At 33.7% G+C, this 17,925-nt stretch overlaps 2 protein-coding genes across 2 annotated transcripts; one reads left to right on the top strand and one right to left on the bottom strand.

Moving 5' to 3' along the window:
• Window positions 1-1,729: 1,729 nt before the first annotated feature.
• Window positions 1,730-14,276, bottom strand: LOC125077174 (probable histone-lysine N-methyltransferase CG1716). The gene is made up of 19 exons (XM_047689010.1): window positions 14,129-14,276; window positions 12,113-13,850; window positions 11,784-11,912; window positions 10,804-11,103; window positions 10,410-10,500; window positions 10,094-10,255; window positions 9,797-10,017; window positions 9,369-9,529; window positions 9,067-9,203; window positions 8,547-8,875; window positions 8,223-8,397; window positions 7,817-8,088; window positions 6,664-6,778; window positions 6,028-6,169; window positions 5,535-5,645; window positions 5,043-5,146; window positions 4,580-4,738; window positions 3,959-4,249; window positions 1,730-3,623 (listed from the first exon to the last, which is right to left on the bottom strand). Exons 2-19 carry the CDS (start codon window positions 13,834-13,836, stop codon window positions 3,465-3,467), a joined length of 4,782 nt encoding a protein of 1,593 aa, XP_047544966.1. The 5' UTR covers window positions 13,837-13,850; window positions 14,129-14,276; the 3' UTR covers window positions 1,730-3,464.
• Window positions 14,277-14,892: 616 nt separating this feature from the next.
• LOC125077120 (signal peptidase complex subunit 2) lies at window positions 14,893-17,302 on the top strand. The gene is made up of 5 exons (XM_047688932.1): window positions 14,893-15,053; window positions 15,288-15,353; window positions 15,782-15,915; window positions 16,589-16,741; window positions 17,059-17,302. The coding sequence occupies exons 1-5, from the start codon at window positions 15,033-15,035 to the stop codon at window positions 17,240-17,242; spliced, it is 558 nt and encodes a 185-aa protein (XP_047544888.1). The 5' UTR covers window positions 14,893-15,032; the 3' UTR covers window positions 17,243-17,302.
• Window positions 17,303-17,925: the final 623 nt, after the last annotated feature.

The following is a 17,925-nucleotide window of genomic DNA, read 5'->3' as shown; positions in this document are numbered from 1 at the left end:
AAAACACAGCGTATATGTATAAATAGTCACAGTATTTTGGCGGTAACTGACAAAAAAAATGAGATAAGACTTATTACAATCATTTTGAGCATTCAGGTTAGTTATTACGAGGGGCATGAAGTTAAACTACACAGGACGCAGTCTATGTACGGTTAAAGTATAGTTTGTGAATTTCATAATAGCGATGATATTGTTAACACATCACAATAGTATCGCTAAATAATCCATGTGTTACTTATCCGTTGGACTTCTGTTTGTGATAGCAACAGTTAGTATCAAATATATATATATATATTATATATGCGACCGGAGTCGGCCGCCAAAGACACAAAAGAGCTTTCTTATCTTTTATTTACATCCACACAGATGGTCAACAACCTTTACTTCTTGTTTATAGATATTAGCTATGTAATTAGGTAGGTAAGCGTGTACGTTTCCGAGTTAAAATCAGATTTAGACTAGCCAACTACGCAAATACAGGTACGCATTCTCATAATACGATGAGACGGCAACTTTGACACTGCCGAAAAGAGTTAAGGCGAAGGAACAACGGTTTCCGTGTTTCTGAAGGCACGAGAGTGTACACTTCCAACTTCCAGACTCTGGGCTGCGACTGAGAAATTTTCGATAAAAAAACCCAAAAACTTTTATATGATTTTAGGCAATTTTAACAATAAATAGTTTATGGGTATTGAACCCGGGAGCTGGGGTTCTACGGCCTTATATCTAGCCGTAGACCAACGAAGCAGTCATTCATAAATTATCATGTACTATATTTTATATCTCAATATGTGTATATTAGGTAAACTTACGTTAAAATCAAATTCATTGCTTGCCACGTGATATTTAAGTTCCTTACTTATAAAAAATATGTTTATGTTATGTTTTTGTTAACGGCGTCTTCTATTAAACAAGCTTTGCCTTATATACAGAAACATCTCTCAAATCAAACACTCAATTGAGCAAAACTTAACTTTGAACTCTAAAACTCCTAAATTTAAATAGTATCATATAACCGTTTAAATTTAGGATTTTCAAAGTTAAATCTTAATTGTATTATAAAATAAATAAAATTAAGTGTTAATTTTACAATTCAATTTTTTTTTTTGTTGAGGTTTACACAGAAGGCGATCACGATATTCTCGCGTCTTGTTTAGAGCTATTTAATCCTGAGGTAAATATTATATATGAAATTGAATGATATTGTGCTTATTATAATTTGAAACCTAATAATGTTCTTCAATCGAATTTATGTTTTCCTTTAAACTCATTAAAATCAATGTTGTTTATTTTTTATTCGGTTTATATTCGGGCGAATACCGAATATTGAACCATTATTCGACCGAATACCGAATACTTAAAAACGAGTTAAAAATAAGTAAAAACAGAAAAATTATGTGGACTTAATGAACGCTGAACTTCATATATATTAATTATGGGTATTCATAGTATGCTACTGTTATTTTTTGCTACAATGTTATTTTCGTTTCGCGCAGAATTGGTACCATGGAACTAATTATATCACACGTTGAATTACAGGAATGCAATTCATGGAAAACAGATGAAACTTGCTCAAAAATGACTGAACAAGCAAAGAAGTGTAGATTAGCACTGGAAAATTAACAACAAATTCATCATTCGACACCATCGCCAATGGATTCTTGGAACATGGATTAACATTAAAAATAAAACATAATTATCTTAAAAGAAATAAATTTTATTTGTTCTGACGGCATAGATCTCTTTGCCACACCTTATATATTAAATCAATGACCCTAGGGAGAAGTTTAAACGCAAACTATCGTGTTTACGTTTACGTTAACGAAAAATATATACAAATATTATGAAACTGAAGAGTTTGTTTGTTTGATCGCATTAATGATAAAGTCACCCAGTAAGCATTCTTATTTAATGTGTTAGATGACCTGTTTATTAAGGAAGCATGTAGGCTATACAACCTTAGGGAGTGGAGCAACAGTATGTATGTACCTTACATGTTTCATAAATAAGTATCATAGAAAATCAAACGAGGTTGAAATCGTAAGGCACAACTAGTTTATGTATGAAGCGTCCCGGGCGGATTGTTTCATATAAATTTTTCGCTGACGAATGTATTTTGGTTTGCGCGTGAAACTCATTCTAGGGAGACCGATTTTATTCTTGTATCATCTCATACTCACAGCTTTTACATAAAGTAGTCTCTTTATCAAAACAATCTGACAACATTAGACTTGTATTTACAAAATATACATTTATCGACATTAAAATAACTGTTGTCTAATATAAAAGAAAATGGTGATGATTTTTTTCCTTAACCAATTTCAAAACATTAAAATCATATTTAAATAATATAAAAACAATTCATGATTCTATTGCAATAATTTTCTCTTTCCTGCGTTGGAAACCATTCGGTGTCGCCAATCAATACATTGAAAACCCGTTATGAGGATTTAAATAAGAAAAATATTTAGGATTAATTTTAAAATACAACACATGTATACTCAAACAATTGCGCTCTATAATTTCAGTGATAGTACATATTTAATTAACTAACAGTAATACTGTACTTCCAAGTCCTATTCGAGTCTATATTTGATTTGACAAAATCAATCATTCAATCCTACTCAGAGATCACGAACAAATAGCTCATTTGCATTATCTCCTTCTCTTAATGACTTATGTATTATAATATAATATTATAACTAAATGAGGAGTTGCTTAAAAGATATCCAAGAAACTTATATATCTATATTTACAAGTCCATAGAGCTTAAATCTACTTAACTAGTTTAAATCATAGAATCAAGCAATCTTTAATGCATTCTCTTAATTTATTTAATCAGAATCTAAAATTGACCGATTTAATTTATCATACAAGATATAGATTTTATTACAATTATTTTATACATATTAATCAATGAACATGGATAAACCATGTATTAAAAAAAATTTTGTGGAATACAAAACTTGGCCAAATGCAAGACTTTGTTTAAAAAAAAAACCAATAAGCCTTTCATCAAATCTTTCACACTGTTTTAGCTTTGTACAGTTATCAGTAAAAAAAGAAACGAATATATTCATAATACACATAAAATTGTTCTAGTAAACATGTACCTGATTATTATTTATCAATTCTTGTTCATTGTCAAAATATCTAATAGCAGTTTTAATGTTCACATACCATATTCAGATTCTGAACACAACTCTGATAGTCTACAAGTAATGCCACTTACTGCTTTCTTAAAGTATATCTTCACTAGTAGTAGGAGAGGAAAACTTGTCCAAGTTGAACTTAAATGGACTGATACATTTATGTTCAAAATTCTTGCAATATTCACCAACATTTACAATTCACAACTTTTTTATAAAAACTCCACTTAACACTTAGTATCACTTCACACGAAGTGTTTGGGCTTGTAGCTATAACAAGTTTCTTATGGCAGCTTTCAGCTGACAAACCTGCCGCTATTCAATCTCTTCAGGTGGTCTCTTGTAAATCGGCCCGAACTTCGCCATGTACTTTCTGACGAACATCTTGGCTTTGGAACGCACAGAGTCCGTCACTATCAGCTCTTCGACAGAGCGACAGTGCTTTAACTCCTTTAGCATTACGAAGTGGGTTAACTGTTGAAGATAAATTATGATATGAGTATTTCAATAGAGTAATGACTACATTAGAAAAGGATTATATAAACATTATTTAAGAAAATTAAAATGCTTATTTTATATAAGCAATGTTTCAATGGTAAAAGCCCAGAATAAAGTTGCGAGGTCGCAGTCTCACTTGGTGGCAGGGCATTGTGCAAGCAAGTAGCAATACTTGGTATTGTTGTGTTCCGGTTTGAAGGTGAGTGACCCACTGTCTATGGGCGGTGGTGACCACTTAACATCAGGTGCCCATTTGCCGGTCCGCCTACCTACTACATAAAAAAAAAGTTGTTTGTTGAGTGATCACTGACCTTCCTGGCGAGATGCTTGAAGTCGGCGGTGCACGTGATGCGGCCGGCGGGCGCGTCGGAGTGGCGGTAGGGGTTGAGGTGCTGCACCATGACGCGCGCCATGCTGCTGCGGAACTGCTCCTTGATGCGGCGCGCGTTCTCCTCGGGGTCGAGCGGCGGCGGCGAGGGCGCGGGGGGCGAGCGCGCGGGGGGCGACGGCTCCGCGGGCGGGGAGCTGATGGCGATCTTGTCCAGCACGCCGTCGTCGGAGTCTCCTTCAGATTCGCTGTCCGTTTCATCTAGTTCGACGAACTGGAATGTGATGCGTAGTATTAGTAATATTATTTACGGAGTGTACTAAAAAAAATCGTTGTAATACCTAAGTTTTAATGAATATTAAAATTTTATTTCTTATCATGAATTAATAATTACGATGCCAAAATATCAACATAAATCACAAAATCGTAACATTTTTCTAAACTAAAAAAATGTGCATCAAAATAAAATATAGACATATATATTTATAATTTATAAATTTACTACAAAACCTTAAAGTTTGTATTACATTCCAGAAATGTGTCTGTGCAGTTTTAAGATGGGCACGTAAGCGTCTCAAAATTCGCTACAGTATCGCGAGTGTACCTTCAGGTCCTTGTGCGAGATGTTCCCGCGTCGCTTGGCGGCGGCCAGCAGGCGCACCTTGTGCAGCAGGCGCTCGCGTCGTCGCCGCAGCTTCTCCTTCGTCTGCTTGTAGCGCTTCACCTCCATGCGTCCCGCCAGCTTGTCCTCTTCCGTCCGAGGCTGTTTAACATTAAATTTTGTCAATATTTTAAACCAATTTCTACTGAGATTTCGTAGAATTATCCGGAGCAACGTCTTTTTCTGAAACTGATAACTTTTTTGAAATTAAACCATTACTACATGGTAAAGTAGGAAATATATGAAAAGAGAAATAAAAATTTAACCTTTAAAAAGGAACCTTGAGATCATCTAAACATAATTATAATATGATTACTTATGGATAATTTTTAAACATTTACATTACTTAGAATCAAAGTAAGAAATAGAAAGGTAAATAAATTTTGTTAATGAATAGATGACATACACTGATAGGTCTTTCTGACACGAGGCCCGGTCTTCGTTTCCTAGGCTTCATGTTGAGCAGAGCGTGATCTGGGATCAACCCATTGTGAGAATCTTCCTTTATTACTGTAAACATAACAAAAAAAATTAGTAAAATTTACATTTTAAAGTAAGGCTAGGTAGGTAGGCTAGATGTTTAATTAAATCTTGTTTAATGATAATTCAATAGTATTACAAATGCGTAATATTATCAAGTATATTATACATAATATTGTTATGTTGCAGTGGTCATTAAAATCTAAAACTCAATAACAGACATAGTTGTCTATTCATCAGAGTTCTGATAATCAACTTGATATACTACAATTGATATTTATGAGAATAGGTTTCAAGTGATATTTTTGCTTAATCTATAAAAATAGCTGGTTCGATGTTTACGCTGGCAATATTTACGAAAAAAAAATATCGTATTTTTAAGAATGCTGCTTTAAATATAACATAAAAGTAATAAAACCTTCATAGATTCCGTTAACGCCTTCAACAAGTTTGCCTTTAACAGGTCGCCCTATCACCGCAGACTCGAGTGCAGTCATTGGTTCAGCCTCTTCTTCGGAGGAGCTCTCATCTATATAACGTCACAGCAATTAAATTAATAAACATACCAAAGAAACAAAGAATAATATACAAATTGTTGCTAAATGTTTTTTGACTGTCAAAAATACATTGTTCTAGTAAATTATTAAGCTATTTATTAATATATAAACAAAAAAGTGATGAAATGGTTCCTTTGACACTATACCGTCTCGAAATGTTGGGATCCAGACTGCATTACAATTAAATTATCTAATCTATTTTTTAATTGTATCATTTGAATCATTCTATTTTTTCAATACCTTAAATTAATTATTGCAGCTTAAAATTAGTTTCTGTTTAGATTTAGCAGAAGTCATATTTCTATGTCGTTTTGATCTTAATCATGCTCGTTATATTAACTGAAAAGTGCTCACCCTGCTCGGGCGGCGGCGGCGGCGTCCACTGCGGCTGGCGCAGCTTGACGTGGTAGTAGTAGCGGCGGCCGCGCCCGTCCAGCGCGCTGCGCCACATGGACGGCAGCACGGGCTCGCCCAGCTCCGCCACGCCCGCCTCCAACTGTGTTATATTAATAAAAATGAGATATTATAGTGCACTATTCTATTTTGAATGATGCATGGGGGGTTGTGAAGTTCGACGGTACAGTATTCTGACTCAAACTTGAAGTGCGATCCAAAGAAGCCTAAAAGAACTCAATAGCTTTTATCGACCCGCCCAGAACAAGGAACTGTTAGGATACATTATCTTAAGTACCGTCATGACGATTGACTGCACTTCATTGATCTTGAGCATGGGTGATTTGTAAATCTAATACAATATAATGTTATCACTAATATTTAGATTGATAGATTAAATACAAAATACAAGTATCATAGACGCTACTTGTATTATGTATTACATTACATTATTACATTATAATAACTTTTACGAAAATAAAATGTTCATAGAACAAAATTCTTATTTGATTCCATCTTAAAACTGATGTACTATGAATAAATAATATTATTCGCCCAAATTTTAATATATGTGTTGATGTGAGCATCGTTTATTACCGCGTGTGCGACCGGCAGAGCGGGCTGGGGGGGTTGCTGCGGCGCGGGGAAGGGCGGCGGCATCTGCTGGCCGAACATGAATCCGCCCATACCGAACCCACTCATGCCCATCATGCTGTCGACAATGGAATATTAGTTAACACTTTTTTTAATCCATCTAAACAATTGTATGTTATTAAGGACACAACTACGATTGTTTACTATAGTCAATGTAGAGACAAGGCATAATCAAAAAGTATATATATTCACAGCACAACTACAGACATTGCTTATATACAATAAAATAATATAAGCTGGCATCTCACAAGGAATATAAAAACGTTTTAAGGCTATTATATTACATAATATATATGGTATAATATCTTTAAGGATTTATCCGATACTATTTGTCCGATTTCGATCGAGCCTGAGATTATCAAAACTGTGTACTTTGCCTTGTGCCAATTTATTCTGACCTACTGCATTCCGATTTGGGGTGGCGCTTCAAGACGCCGTGCGCATAGCTATATATGTCCAACTGTTAAATTTAAAACGGCATTCGCAAAGCATCAAAATGCCTACCTCTCTGCTAAGCTTTACAATAGGATTCATAAGATGACCTCTATTTATACCCATAATACACACAATATAATAAACACACATAAACACACACACACACACTCTATTTTTAAATGTACTATTTTATTTTTATTTTTTTGTTTACATTCCTTTTTTTATATGTAATTTTGTGTTTTTCTTTTTTTACAACACTTGATGTTATGTCCTATTTAGTAATCTAGTGTGCAATGAATTGAGGAATCGCTGACTCTGATATGACAATTTACATTAGTTTCGGGGTCAGAGGTCCACTATTTTTTGGTGATAATGTGAAAGCCCTAGATTTAGTTAATAAGCATAAAAATTGTGTACTTTTGTTTTCTTGGGTGTGTGAATAAATAAATTATTATTATTATTATTATTTCTATAATCCGTCCTCGAGCATTTTACTCTCGTACAACCGTGTCGTGCCGTTATTGGATGACAAAAAGACGAAAGGAGTTACTTTCATATTTATAAAACTAAGTTTAAATAAAAACTATTTAGAAAAAGTAGTAACATATTTACGACGTATAAACATAGACAGCAGAATAGAAGAACAGAACTCCATACTCACTTTGGCTGTGGCATACAAAACTGCGGCCCAGGAAATGGCTGACAGAACCCTGGTGGTCCTTGAAATTCTCCGTTAGGTCCAACCCAGTCGGGAGGCATGTCGGGGGGTAAGACGCCCGGCATCATGCCTGGCACGCCAGGTGGTACCATGGGAACCATGTTGCCAGCACCCATCATGTTTGGAGGCCCACCCATCATGTTTGGAGCTCCACCCATAATGTTCTGTCCGCCCATCATATTAGGCGTACCACCCATCATGCCTTGTGGAAACATCTGTCAATAAAAGTAATAGATTTTTACAAAAAGTTCAATAAAAATTAAAGACTCACCACAATGGTGGTGCTTAGGATCGAATTTCCTTGGACCAGATCATTTATCTATTGAACCAATGATGCAATGATGTGTACCTGCGCGAAGGCGTCCTGCGGCCAGGCGGGGTAGTGCGGGCGCGGCCAGGCGGGCTGCTCGCGCTGGTCCCGCTGGCGGCGGTTCTCGTCAGCCGCGGCCGCCGCCTCCGCGAAGGCTCTCCGGCGCTCCTCCTTGCTCATGGGCGGCACGGCGGCCAGCACACGCTCGCTCAGTCTGTGAAAAACATACTAAACATGTAATAAAAGGTTTCACAATGTTAAATACGTACCAAAATAATGTATAGGTTCCAAGACCTGCTCTCTCTCTCTCTTAACATGATAAATAATAAAAACAAATTTAAATATTGGAATAATATACTTTACCGTATACTTCGTCTTCCTTCTGGACTAGTTCTCCTTTTTCGCCTGTCTCGGTCGTCTCTGTCTCTATCTCTCTCTCGATCGCGCTCCCTCTCCCTGTATCTATCTCGCTCCCGTTCCCTTTCTCTCTCCCTCTCACGTTCTCTTTCCCGTTCGCGATGATCACGTTCCTCCCTCCGGTCACGATCTCGCTCATCCCTACGGTCGCGTTCCCGCTCACGATCACGATCTCTCGTACCGCTAGAGTCTGCTGCCCTTCTCTCAACATTCGCCTGCCTTTCGTGTTCTTTCATTTGTTGTATACGTTCTTTCTTTGGGATCTTAAATACTTCCTATAATAATTGCAATCATAATATTATTCCATAATTCATTATCCATCTGGATTGAGCTGGCTACACCCAGTTAAATCTAATAAAAATTTTAATATAATGTCAATTACCTTGAAGAAAAGGCTCATGTTAACAAAGGCTGATTATAAAAATATTATTAATACTTTGGAAATATTAAACATATATAATTTTACCTTCAAACTTGACCATCTCTCAATGAGCTGATTACATAGATCCTTGACTTTTTCTAAGATAGCAGCATTTTCCTTAGTCTTTTCTATGGTAGCAGCTTCATCTTGTGATGTCCGATTTAGAAGTTCTATAGGCAAACCTGCAATTTTTTTGTTATATATGTATAAAATACTATCTTTACACGATAAATACATCTTTTATTTAATTTTAAACTGTTGTTTTTAAATTTTATCATATTAATAATACTTTGTTTTTACTATTAAATTTATGTTTGCTTTCTTTATTTCTAAATCAAAATGCATACCAGTAGCCTCATCAATGAACACAGGATCTGGTGCAGATATATCTGTTGCAGGGACGTCTGTGGAACTGAGCCATCGTTCCACTATTGTAAAGAATCGGCTCTCTTGTACCATTGTTTTATTAGGGATGGGTAGTCGATCCACAGTTAGAAGCATTTCAAGTCTGAAAATTAGAATTCTTATTGTCAGTGATATTAGTTTGTGCAGTTTGTGTGGCAGTATCACCATAGAAAAAAGTAGTAGACTTCACTCGACATATGACATATTTCACAATATTTTAGATGATTTATTTTTCAGTAATAAATTGATAGACAGAAAGACAAATTGACCCTTAGAGTAAAAACGTCAAATTAAAAATATATATGTCTTAGGAAGTTTCGGCCGATGTATAGAGAAAGTTTAAATAAAATTGACTTGACGGCGCGCTCACCGGAAGGGCAGCGGTGCGTCGGCACACCAGGGCGCCAGCAGGCGCAGGCCGCGGTAGTCCAGGAACAGGCGGCGGCACGGCAGGTGCGCGTCGCGCAGCAGGCGCAGCAGCGCGGCCTGTGCGCGCCGCGTCTTGGCGCGCACCACGGTCCGCGACAGACGTAGCGTGTGCGCCTGGTTCTTCACTCCCGTGCGCCCGAGCGCCTCCAGGTCCTCCTCGATCTGACGGATTGCGAAATACGAATGTTTACGCCGTCGAATTTTAATTATTATTTAATCGCTATGCGTTAGTACTCACGTCGGCGTCCTGTATGAGGTCTGATGCCTTCGGCTTATACTTTCTGTCTCGCTTAGGCTTGCGAACGCGCGGCCTGGCGGGTTGCGCACTGGCGTCCGACATTTGCGCGTCCTCCGACGACTCCGTTGTTCCCGACTTCGAAGTGGAAACATCTTCCTCGTCCTGCATGATATATTTTATACTCTTCAAACATTTTTTTTTAAATTGTAGTTATTGCTATCAATGCAATCAGAGTCCAGAGATGGTTTTAAAACGTTTTTTTTTTTATGAAAAAGTTATACTTGTAGTAAATTTTTACGAAATAAAAAACACTAACCTCCTCGTCGTAGTCGTCGTCGGAGTCGGGCTCGGCTCCTATCCAGCCGCGGCAGTTGTCTGCTCCACAGTAGCAGCGCTGAGCTACCTTGCTGTACAGATAGTACATAAATGTTTTAAGGTATATTTCATAAATCTATATTGCTAACATGTTTTTTTTTTATTTTTTTAAAGATATAGTAAATTTTAAATAAGTAATTCTAATATACATAACATACATATACAGTAACATTTATAAAATAAATGTGTTTAGTTGGAACGATTTAAAGCCTTTAATCTAATTTTAAAAGACACAATTTAGTTTTCATTTTAAAAATAATAATACTTACTTAAATAAGATAAATCAAAATCAAACCAATAATTTGTTTAAATATTAAATAAAGAAATAAACAAACCCAAAGCGCTGGAACTGATAGTCAAAGGTAATTTCTTCTCCCGCCGGAATGTCTCTTTTACTGAAGAAACCTATTCTTAATTCGCCGTTGACTGTCCACTTCTGTGTTTCAGCATTTGGCTCACAGGAATGATTTATGAATCTCGATATGTTGCCCTTTAGTGTAGCGTCGATAACCGTGTCGCCTTTCAACGACATAAAATAGTGATGTAGATTGTTCTCTTCAGAATAAGTTTGTGCACGTTTATAAAACTGCTCATAATCGAGAACTTCGCCAACATACTCCATTAAAAATTCGCCTCTACAAAGAAAAGAACAAAAATGTAAACAAATATATAAATATAACTTCATGAATAAAGGATTCCAAACATATTAAATATTCTTTAGAAAAAACTATTAGGTATATAAAATTACATAGTTAGTGTTTATAGATAGTCAAAGAAAATCAATGTATACTTCATTGAAATATGGTCTCCAAGCTCATTCGAATTTTCATTTGGCAAGATTAACACTTAAGTTACATAAATAAGCTCTGTAGTTCAACTGTTGTAGTTCTTTCCAGCTAACTGTGAATTTGCTGTCAATATTTCTGTTTACTGCTTACATATTTTCTCAACATACAGAATACTTTTCTATATCGACAACAGCACAATTTATTCAAAATGAATATGAGAAGAAAAATCAGAAAATCTAACTATATTCAACATTATTAAGTCAGCAGATATTATCATATGTAATATTCGCACTGCCTGTCCATTCAAACCATGAATACATTTACAACATTTCGCATGACAAAAATAAATCTTGAACAAACAGCATAAGGTATTGTTATTTAAATGAGTTAGGTACAAGATGTAGCACAATCATAAAACAATTTTATATAATTATTTTAAAACATTATGAAAATTTGTTTATGCATGGAGATTAATTTTATGCAAACATATTAATGGCAATTATGTATTTATGGTTATGTAAACTTACGCTGTAATATCTGAACTAGCCTCCACTCCACAGCCTTTTTTGTCAGCATAAAATACTCTTAAAGAACCATTTTCTTTTTTCTGGAACCTTCTGTTTGTGCATCGATCGCCCACTGGACATCTCGAGTTGCTAAAATTATTTTTTTGTGTAGCAACAACACATTCAAATTATAAAAATAATCAAATTCAAATACTAATGTAACTAATCTTGGTGTTATTTTAAATCTATAATAATAAAAAATCAATAAATCTATTTAAATTAATATTCTTAAATTTTTTATTAGCTTTGGATATTTTGTGAAATTTTACGAAAATTAATCAAAATCTTACCATTCAATCATCAAAAGTCTGTTTAAGCAATCTTCACCACATGCAAGCTCTCCTCTTTCAAGTTCATCTTTTGTCATGAAGCAATCACAGATCATCTTCTTAGTCTCTTTACTAATCATACGCTCACACAAGTATTCATTTTCATCTAAGTGTTGGTACTGATTCATTCTCTCTTCAATTATCCTATCATAAGCCTCTTTTGACAATGGACTGGAAGGTTTCTCTTCTTCCAACTCCTTTAGAGTTTCCTCTAACGGTGGCAACTTTTGAGGTAAGCCAGGACTGGCCAAAGGTGAGTTGGCTGGTGAATTTGCTCCCATTTCTAATTCACTAGACCTACGCCATCGAGATTTTACTTTTACTGGCATTTCAGATGGTATGGGGAATGTCAGGGAATTAAGAGTATTACTTTGGAGGCCATCAGATGACCTCTCTTGACTGTCTGATCCCATCTCTTCCAACTTCAACTTTGTCTGAGTAATTAAAGCTTTTTTCAGAGGAGTTTTGACTAAACCATATCCTTTTGTCTTCTGTTTCAAGTTACTTATAGTTTTAATGCGACTTGATCTACGAACACCAGTTGGTGATGACTCTGAGGAATCATTAGAAAAATTTGTATTCTGTTCCATGACTCTCGAAGAGTTGCTGTCATCAGAAAGTGTGGAGCTAGGTGTTAAGCTAGGATCGGGTCTTGTCAGTGTATCATTAGGGGCTTGTATATCTGGAGTGCTACAAGGTGGGGTCCGTATATCAATAATTTCACAACAATCCATTGGAGAATTAGGGTTGGATTCCTTTTGAACAAGATTAAGTTTAGCAAAATTTTTTTGAAAGTCAACCTCTTTGTTCTGTTCATCTGTCGTAATTACCTCTTCTTGTTGTTGTATTTGATTAGGACTTTCAATATTAATATTATAATAAAGTTCTTGATTGTCATCCTCTACGATTTGTACAATTGTGATAACTTCATCATCATCACCATATTCTAACTGTTCTTCCAATGTCACTTCATGGTTTTCTTGATTTATTTGCTCACTAATATCTAAATCTTTCAAAAAAGACTGATTGTCTTCATTATGCACATCTTTATTTGTATCATTCTCATTTAGTTCCAATGGTTTCATGCTGTCCATACTGAAATTTGTTTTGTCTCCACATTCCGTGTTGTCATCGATTAACAAGACATTTTCACTTTGTGTTTTGTGTATACTCACAGGAGGTGGTGACATTTCTCTTGAATTTCCTTGCAAAGAATTAACAGGTAAATTAAGAGGGCTAGCACAAGCCCCGCTGTTAGTGTCGGATTGAGTATCCAATGCAGCATCAGATTCAGAACTTGCACATGGATCTACAACTCTGATTTCCACACTACTATTAGTTTCACTATCACTACCAATCTCGTATTTTTTACTGAACCGATCATCATTATTAAACAAACATCTATATTTACCAAACTTCTTATGAAGAGCCACAATTGGTATTGTGTTGCCTGAAATTGATTTTAAGGACTGTAAATTTGAGGGAGAGGTTATTTTCGGCCCCGAAGTTGACTCTGGAACATTATGTGTATCAGGTGGTTGTTTATCCTCTGTAGATGTTTCAGGGATAGGTTCAGTCGAAGTCGATGTCTCGCCATCAGTTGTGTTTGTTCCCTCTGCCTGTTTCCCGCGCCGAGTGGATCGACGAGACGGAGCTTTAGTTGCTGGCTTTCTTCTCTTTGCCATTGTTGGCAAACAACCTAAAAATTTAAGGAGCTATGACAACCAAATAGAAAACATGCATGGTATATTAAAACACCAGTGACCTTATTCGATCGTTACTCGTTGTCTGTCAATGCCATATTGTAGTTGAGATATATATGAAATTACTGTAATTAAGGTTTAATCACTAAATCATAATTTTAAAGACAAATTTATTTAAAAAAAAAATAAGAATATCTATTCGGTGGATAATCACATAGCGTAGCCACCGGTTCGATGGCCTTAAAATATATTATTTAACTATATGAAAACATACCATTACTGTCTGAGACTGATTTATTCTTTCATGTATTGCAATACCTGTAATTTAATATAACTTACAATATATTTTCACAAATAATTAATCGAATCGCTAGTAACGACTAGTTCATTTTTATAAGCCTATTACTTTTTTATGGCATCCATCATTGAATTTGTTGTGCCTAAAATCTAAATTGTCAATGCCAATTGCCAATAGCCAAATTAATATAAATATTATGAGGACATTTTTAAGAATCATAAATTGATGTTATTATTTATAATGTTTTTATATTATATTTTTACTATAAGTATACTATAAAGAACGTCAATTTATTAATAAAAATATTATTTCAAATTGACCATTATTCATACAAAAGTTTATACTACACAAAGGTCAGTAATAACAATAGACAAAAATAGGAAGGTCTTATATTATCTAAATTTAATATTTAATTAAACATAAATTTAGTATTAATATTTATATAAGTAAATATCAGTTACATTGTATGTTTTTTTGCTAGACTATATTACTTTAATTTTTTTAGGTATTCCTGTCTTATATAACTTAGTTTTTTGTTTAGATTTCAAACTTTGCAAATCTCCTAATATTATTAAAATTAGATTTAAGTGTTACTTTGCTGATACCAAAAAATTAAATTAAAACGATGATCATTATTTTTAATAAAGTAAGTTGTTAAGAACCTAATGTATCCGAGGCTCTAATCTTCGATGTTATTCTTTTATCTGTAGCTGTATTCTTTAATCGTGTCACTTTTTCAGTTTTGAGTTTACTATTGCTTTGCGGCTGTCATTCTAGTGAAATAATCGAATCGGTCATTTAGATATATTTAACATCTCAAATTAAAAAACAAATAAATACACAAAAAATCTTAAACTAGCCACTTAAACTTAATATAAAAATGACGAATGAAACTCCAGAGGTAAACTTTTAGTTAAAAAATATAGCCGTTTCCTTATATACTTAACTAAAGAGTATGGACACGTCACTATTGCCGATACTATGTTAATATTATTTGAGTGAATATGTTGGTGAATTCTTTGAGTAATATTTAGACGAATATTTTAATATGTAGCAAATATATTATTGATTAAATGTGGAATTTTATAGTTGTGTTCACATATGCTTTGGTTTTGACAAAGGTTGGTAATTTCAGGTTGTAAAAATTAACAAGTGGGATGGAGCAGCTGCAAAAAATGCTATCGATGATGCTATTAGAGAGGTAAAGTATTTTGACGAGTGTAAGAGGAATAATAAATAATCACGTTTCTAATTGTATAAAAGAAGTAAATTTGGTACATTACAGGACTAAATAGTTACTAAAAATATATCATACAACATATTATATTGCATTGAAATTAAAATTTGTCTAAAATTAATTTTTATATATCTTTACAATACTTTTTAAAATTAACACATGTAGATTCAATTTGTAGAATCAAATGGATTCTATAAGTTAATCAATGCTTTCATTATGTCTTTGCTACTTTGAGTAAATCAGTAATACAAATCCAATTCTTGATTGATTTAAAGCTATTAAATCTGTTACAATTGTTAAGAATCTGTTTCTTACTTCTTAAGAAGCTTAGCCTTAAGCTTAGATGTATATTAAATAGACTATAAAATTAATTAAAGAATAATTTTTGAAAGGTTTTTACTGGAGAATTGAAGTGCAAAGAGAGTTTTGCATTAATTGATGGACGACTATTTCTATGTGCACTGGCTGTAGGCGTTGCCCTCTATGCATTGCTCTGGGACTATTTATACCCCTTTCCCCAATCAAAGTAAGTTTAAAAGTTATGTTTATTATTAAATGTAAGTATGTATGTACAAAGATAGTCCAATTAGGGTAGTAAAATTAGAGAATTTATTGAAATTTATTGATTATGAACTTCTCATATTACTTTTAATATTAAGATGAATTAACTCTGTATTACACTTCTATATCTAAGATATTATTTGTTTGTAACAAAAACAACCTATTTAACACAAAACTTGTAATTAAGAACCGTGTAAATATGCTATTCCAGCTCTTATTATTATAATTGTATTAACTATAATATTTGACATTATGATAAAATTACCTCTATGAAGTGTACTTAAAGTGAACTTTAAATGAAATTGATAAGAATCAGGGTCTTGAAATATTGCAAAGAGAAACAAATAAAAGAAAAAGTATTGATTCTAATTAAATTAATTAGTTAGTATAAATAAAATTCAAGTATGGAACTTTGACAGGCATGTATTAAAAGTTAACATTCAAGTCACAGTCACAAGAAAAACATTCTTGAAAGTAAAGTATAATTACATTGAGAAAGAAACTTAAATATATAACAATCAAATTTGAATACTACTCTATATAAAATGAAATGTATAGTATTTATTATTTCATTTAATAACTTAGTAAGTTTTCAACATGAATATATCATGTTCATGAAAAGTTGTTTTCAATTTCAGATTGGTACTTATTATCTGTGTCTCGTCATATTTCATTCTCATGAGCATACTGACTCTCTACACTACTTTCAAGGAAAAAGGCATTTTTGTAGTGGCAAAAGAGAAAGTGGGAAATAACAACAGAGTTTGGGAAGCTAGCTCGTATGTTAAAAAGTGAGTACCTTGCATAAATTCATAAAAAAATTATAAGTATTATAAATAATTATTTTAATATAGATAAAAAACTCTGTTAGGAAGAAAATTAAACTAAATAAAATGGTTAAAGAGTTTTTAATGTGCAGTATATGTTAAGATTAGTAATAATTATTGGAGTGGAAATAACAAGATGAAGGGAATTTTGTATTATATGAAAAAAACATTGCAGATATTTACTATATATTTTAAAATAATAATGATCTGAGTAAAAGAGATAATAAGTTTGTGGTGCTTAATTAACGTAATATAAGAAAGATTTTTTTTGCTTTTTCCAGACATGATGACAAATACAAGCTGGTTCTTGTGATGCGTAACACCAATGGAAAAACTCGTGAGGCTTCAATCAACAAATCTTTTGCAAACTTCCTCGACACCAATGGCACAGTTGTCCAAACCCTCATAGTTAATGAGATTACTAAACTCTACAACTCTCTCTCCTCTGAGAAGAAGGAGAAGTGATCACCATAACTCTCATGCACAAATATATGTAATTTAATCTCAATAAATTATATTAAAATAAATTTTTTTATTTAATAAAATAGATTATAAGAAAAATATACACCTTTTTATGATCAATTGCTATTTCTACTGAGTAGCCAGCCACTTTGTTTTATTTTCGCCAACTTTACTGAGAGACTCCATATAGTGTTACAGATTTGAGTCTTGAAAACAGGCTTTAATATAATAATGAAATATCCATAACAGTCATCATATATTGTAATAATAATTCATTTTTTTTTTTGTTTTTGTGAGACTGGTACCAGACAAGACAAGGCAGATATCATCACACTCTTATAAGATTAAAAAAAAAACAAGATTGTTGTTGTACTCAAGTATATACTTTTTATTAAAAATAATTGTTATTATTAATATTGTATACCTTTATAGAGTTGTTACTCTTTGCCACCTACAAAATTATCAAATATAATACAATTATATTTATAAATCTTGCAATATAAACAAATACTAACTACAAGCAGCTTGTTTAATATCAAAACGTATTACTAAGCGATATCAATGGCATCAAATGACTCAGTCGTCCAAAGCAACCTCAATTTGAAATAATTTACTCTGCTTTTATACCGATTTATTCGGTCGAACACGAGTAGTCCGATAATTGCCGAGTATCGAATAAGAATCGA

This window comes from Vanessa atalanta, chromosome 3 (genome assembly GCF_905147765.1).
Source record: "Vanessa atalanta chromosome 3, ilVanAtal1.2, whole genome shotgun sequence".
In the NCBI taxonomy this organism is placed as follows: domain Eukaryota; kingdom Metazoa; phylum Arthropoda; class Insecta; order Lepidoptera; family Nymphalidae; genus Vanessa; species Vanessa atalanta.
This window is presented reverse-complemented; position numbering and strand designations above follow the sequence as displayed.

What these genes read in the sequence shown, in the direction of transcription:
- LOC125077120 (XM_047688932.1), top strand. Translation starts at nt 15,033, where the DNA reads ATGACGAATGAAACTCCAGAG. An exon ending in TGACGAATGAAACTCCAGAG is followed by an intron (nt 15,054 to 15,287) that starts GTAAACTTTTAG and finishes TGGTAATTTCAG; the next exon opens with GTTGTAAAAATTAACAAGTG. An exon ending in GCTAGCTCGTATGTTAAAAA is followed by an intron (nt 16,742 to 17,058) that starts GTGAGTACCTTG and finishes TGCTTTTTCCAG; the next exon opens with ACATGATGACAAATACAAGC.
- LOC125077174 (XM_047689010.1), bottom strand. Translation starts at nt 13,836, where the DNA reads ATGGCAAAGAGAAGAAAGCCAGCAACTAAAGCTCCGTCTCGTCGATCC. An exon ending in AGAGATGGTCAAGTTTGAAG is followed by an intron (nt 8,876 to 9,066) that starts GTAAAATTATAT and finishes CAATTATTATAG; the next exon opens with GAAGTATTTAAGATCCCAAA. An exon ending in TCTCGCACAAGGACCTGAAG is followed by an intron (nt 4,250 to 4,579) that starts GTACACTCGCGA and finishes ATCACATTCCAG; the next exon opens with TTCGTCGAACTAGATGAAAC.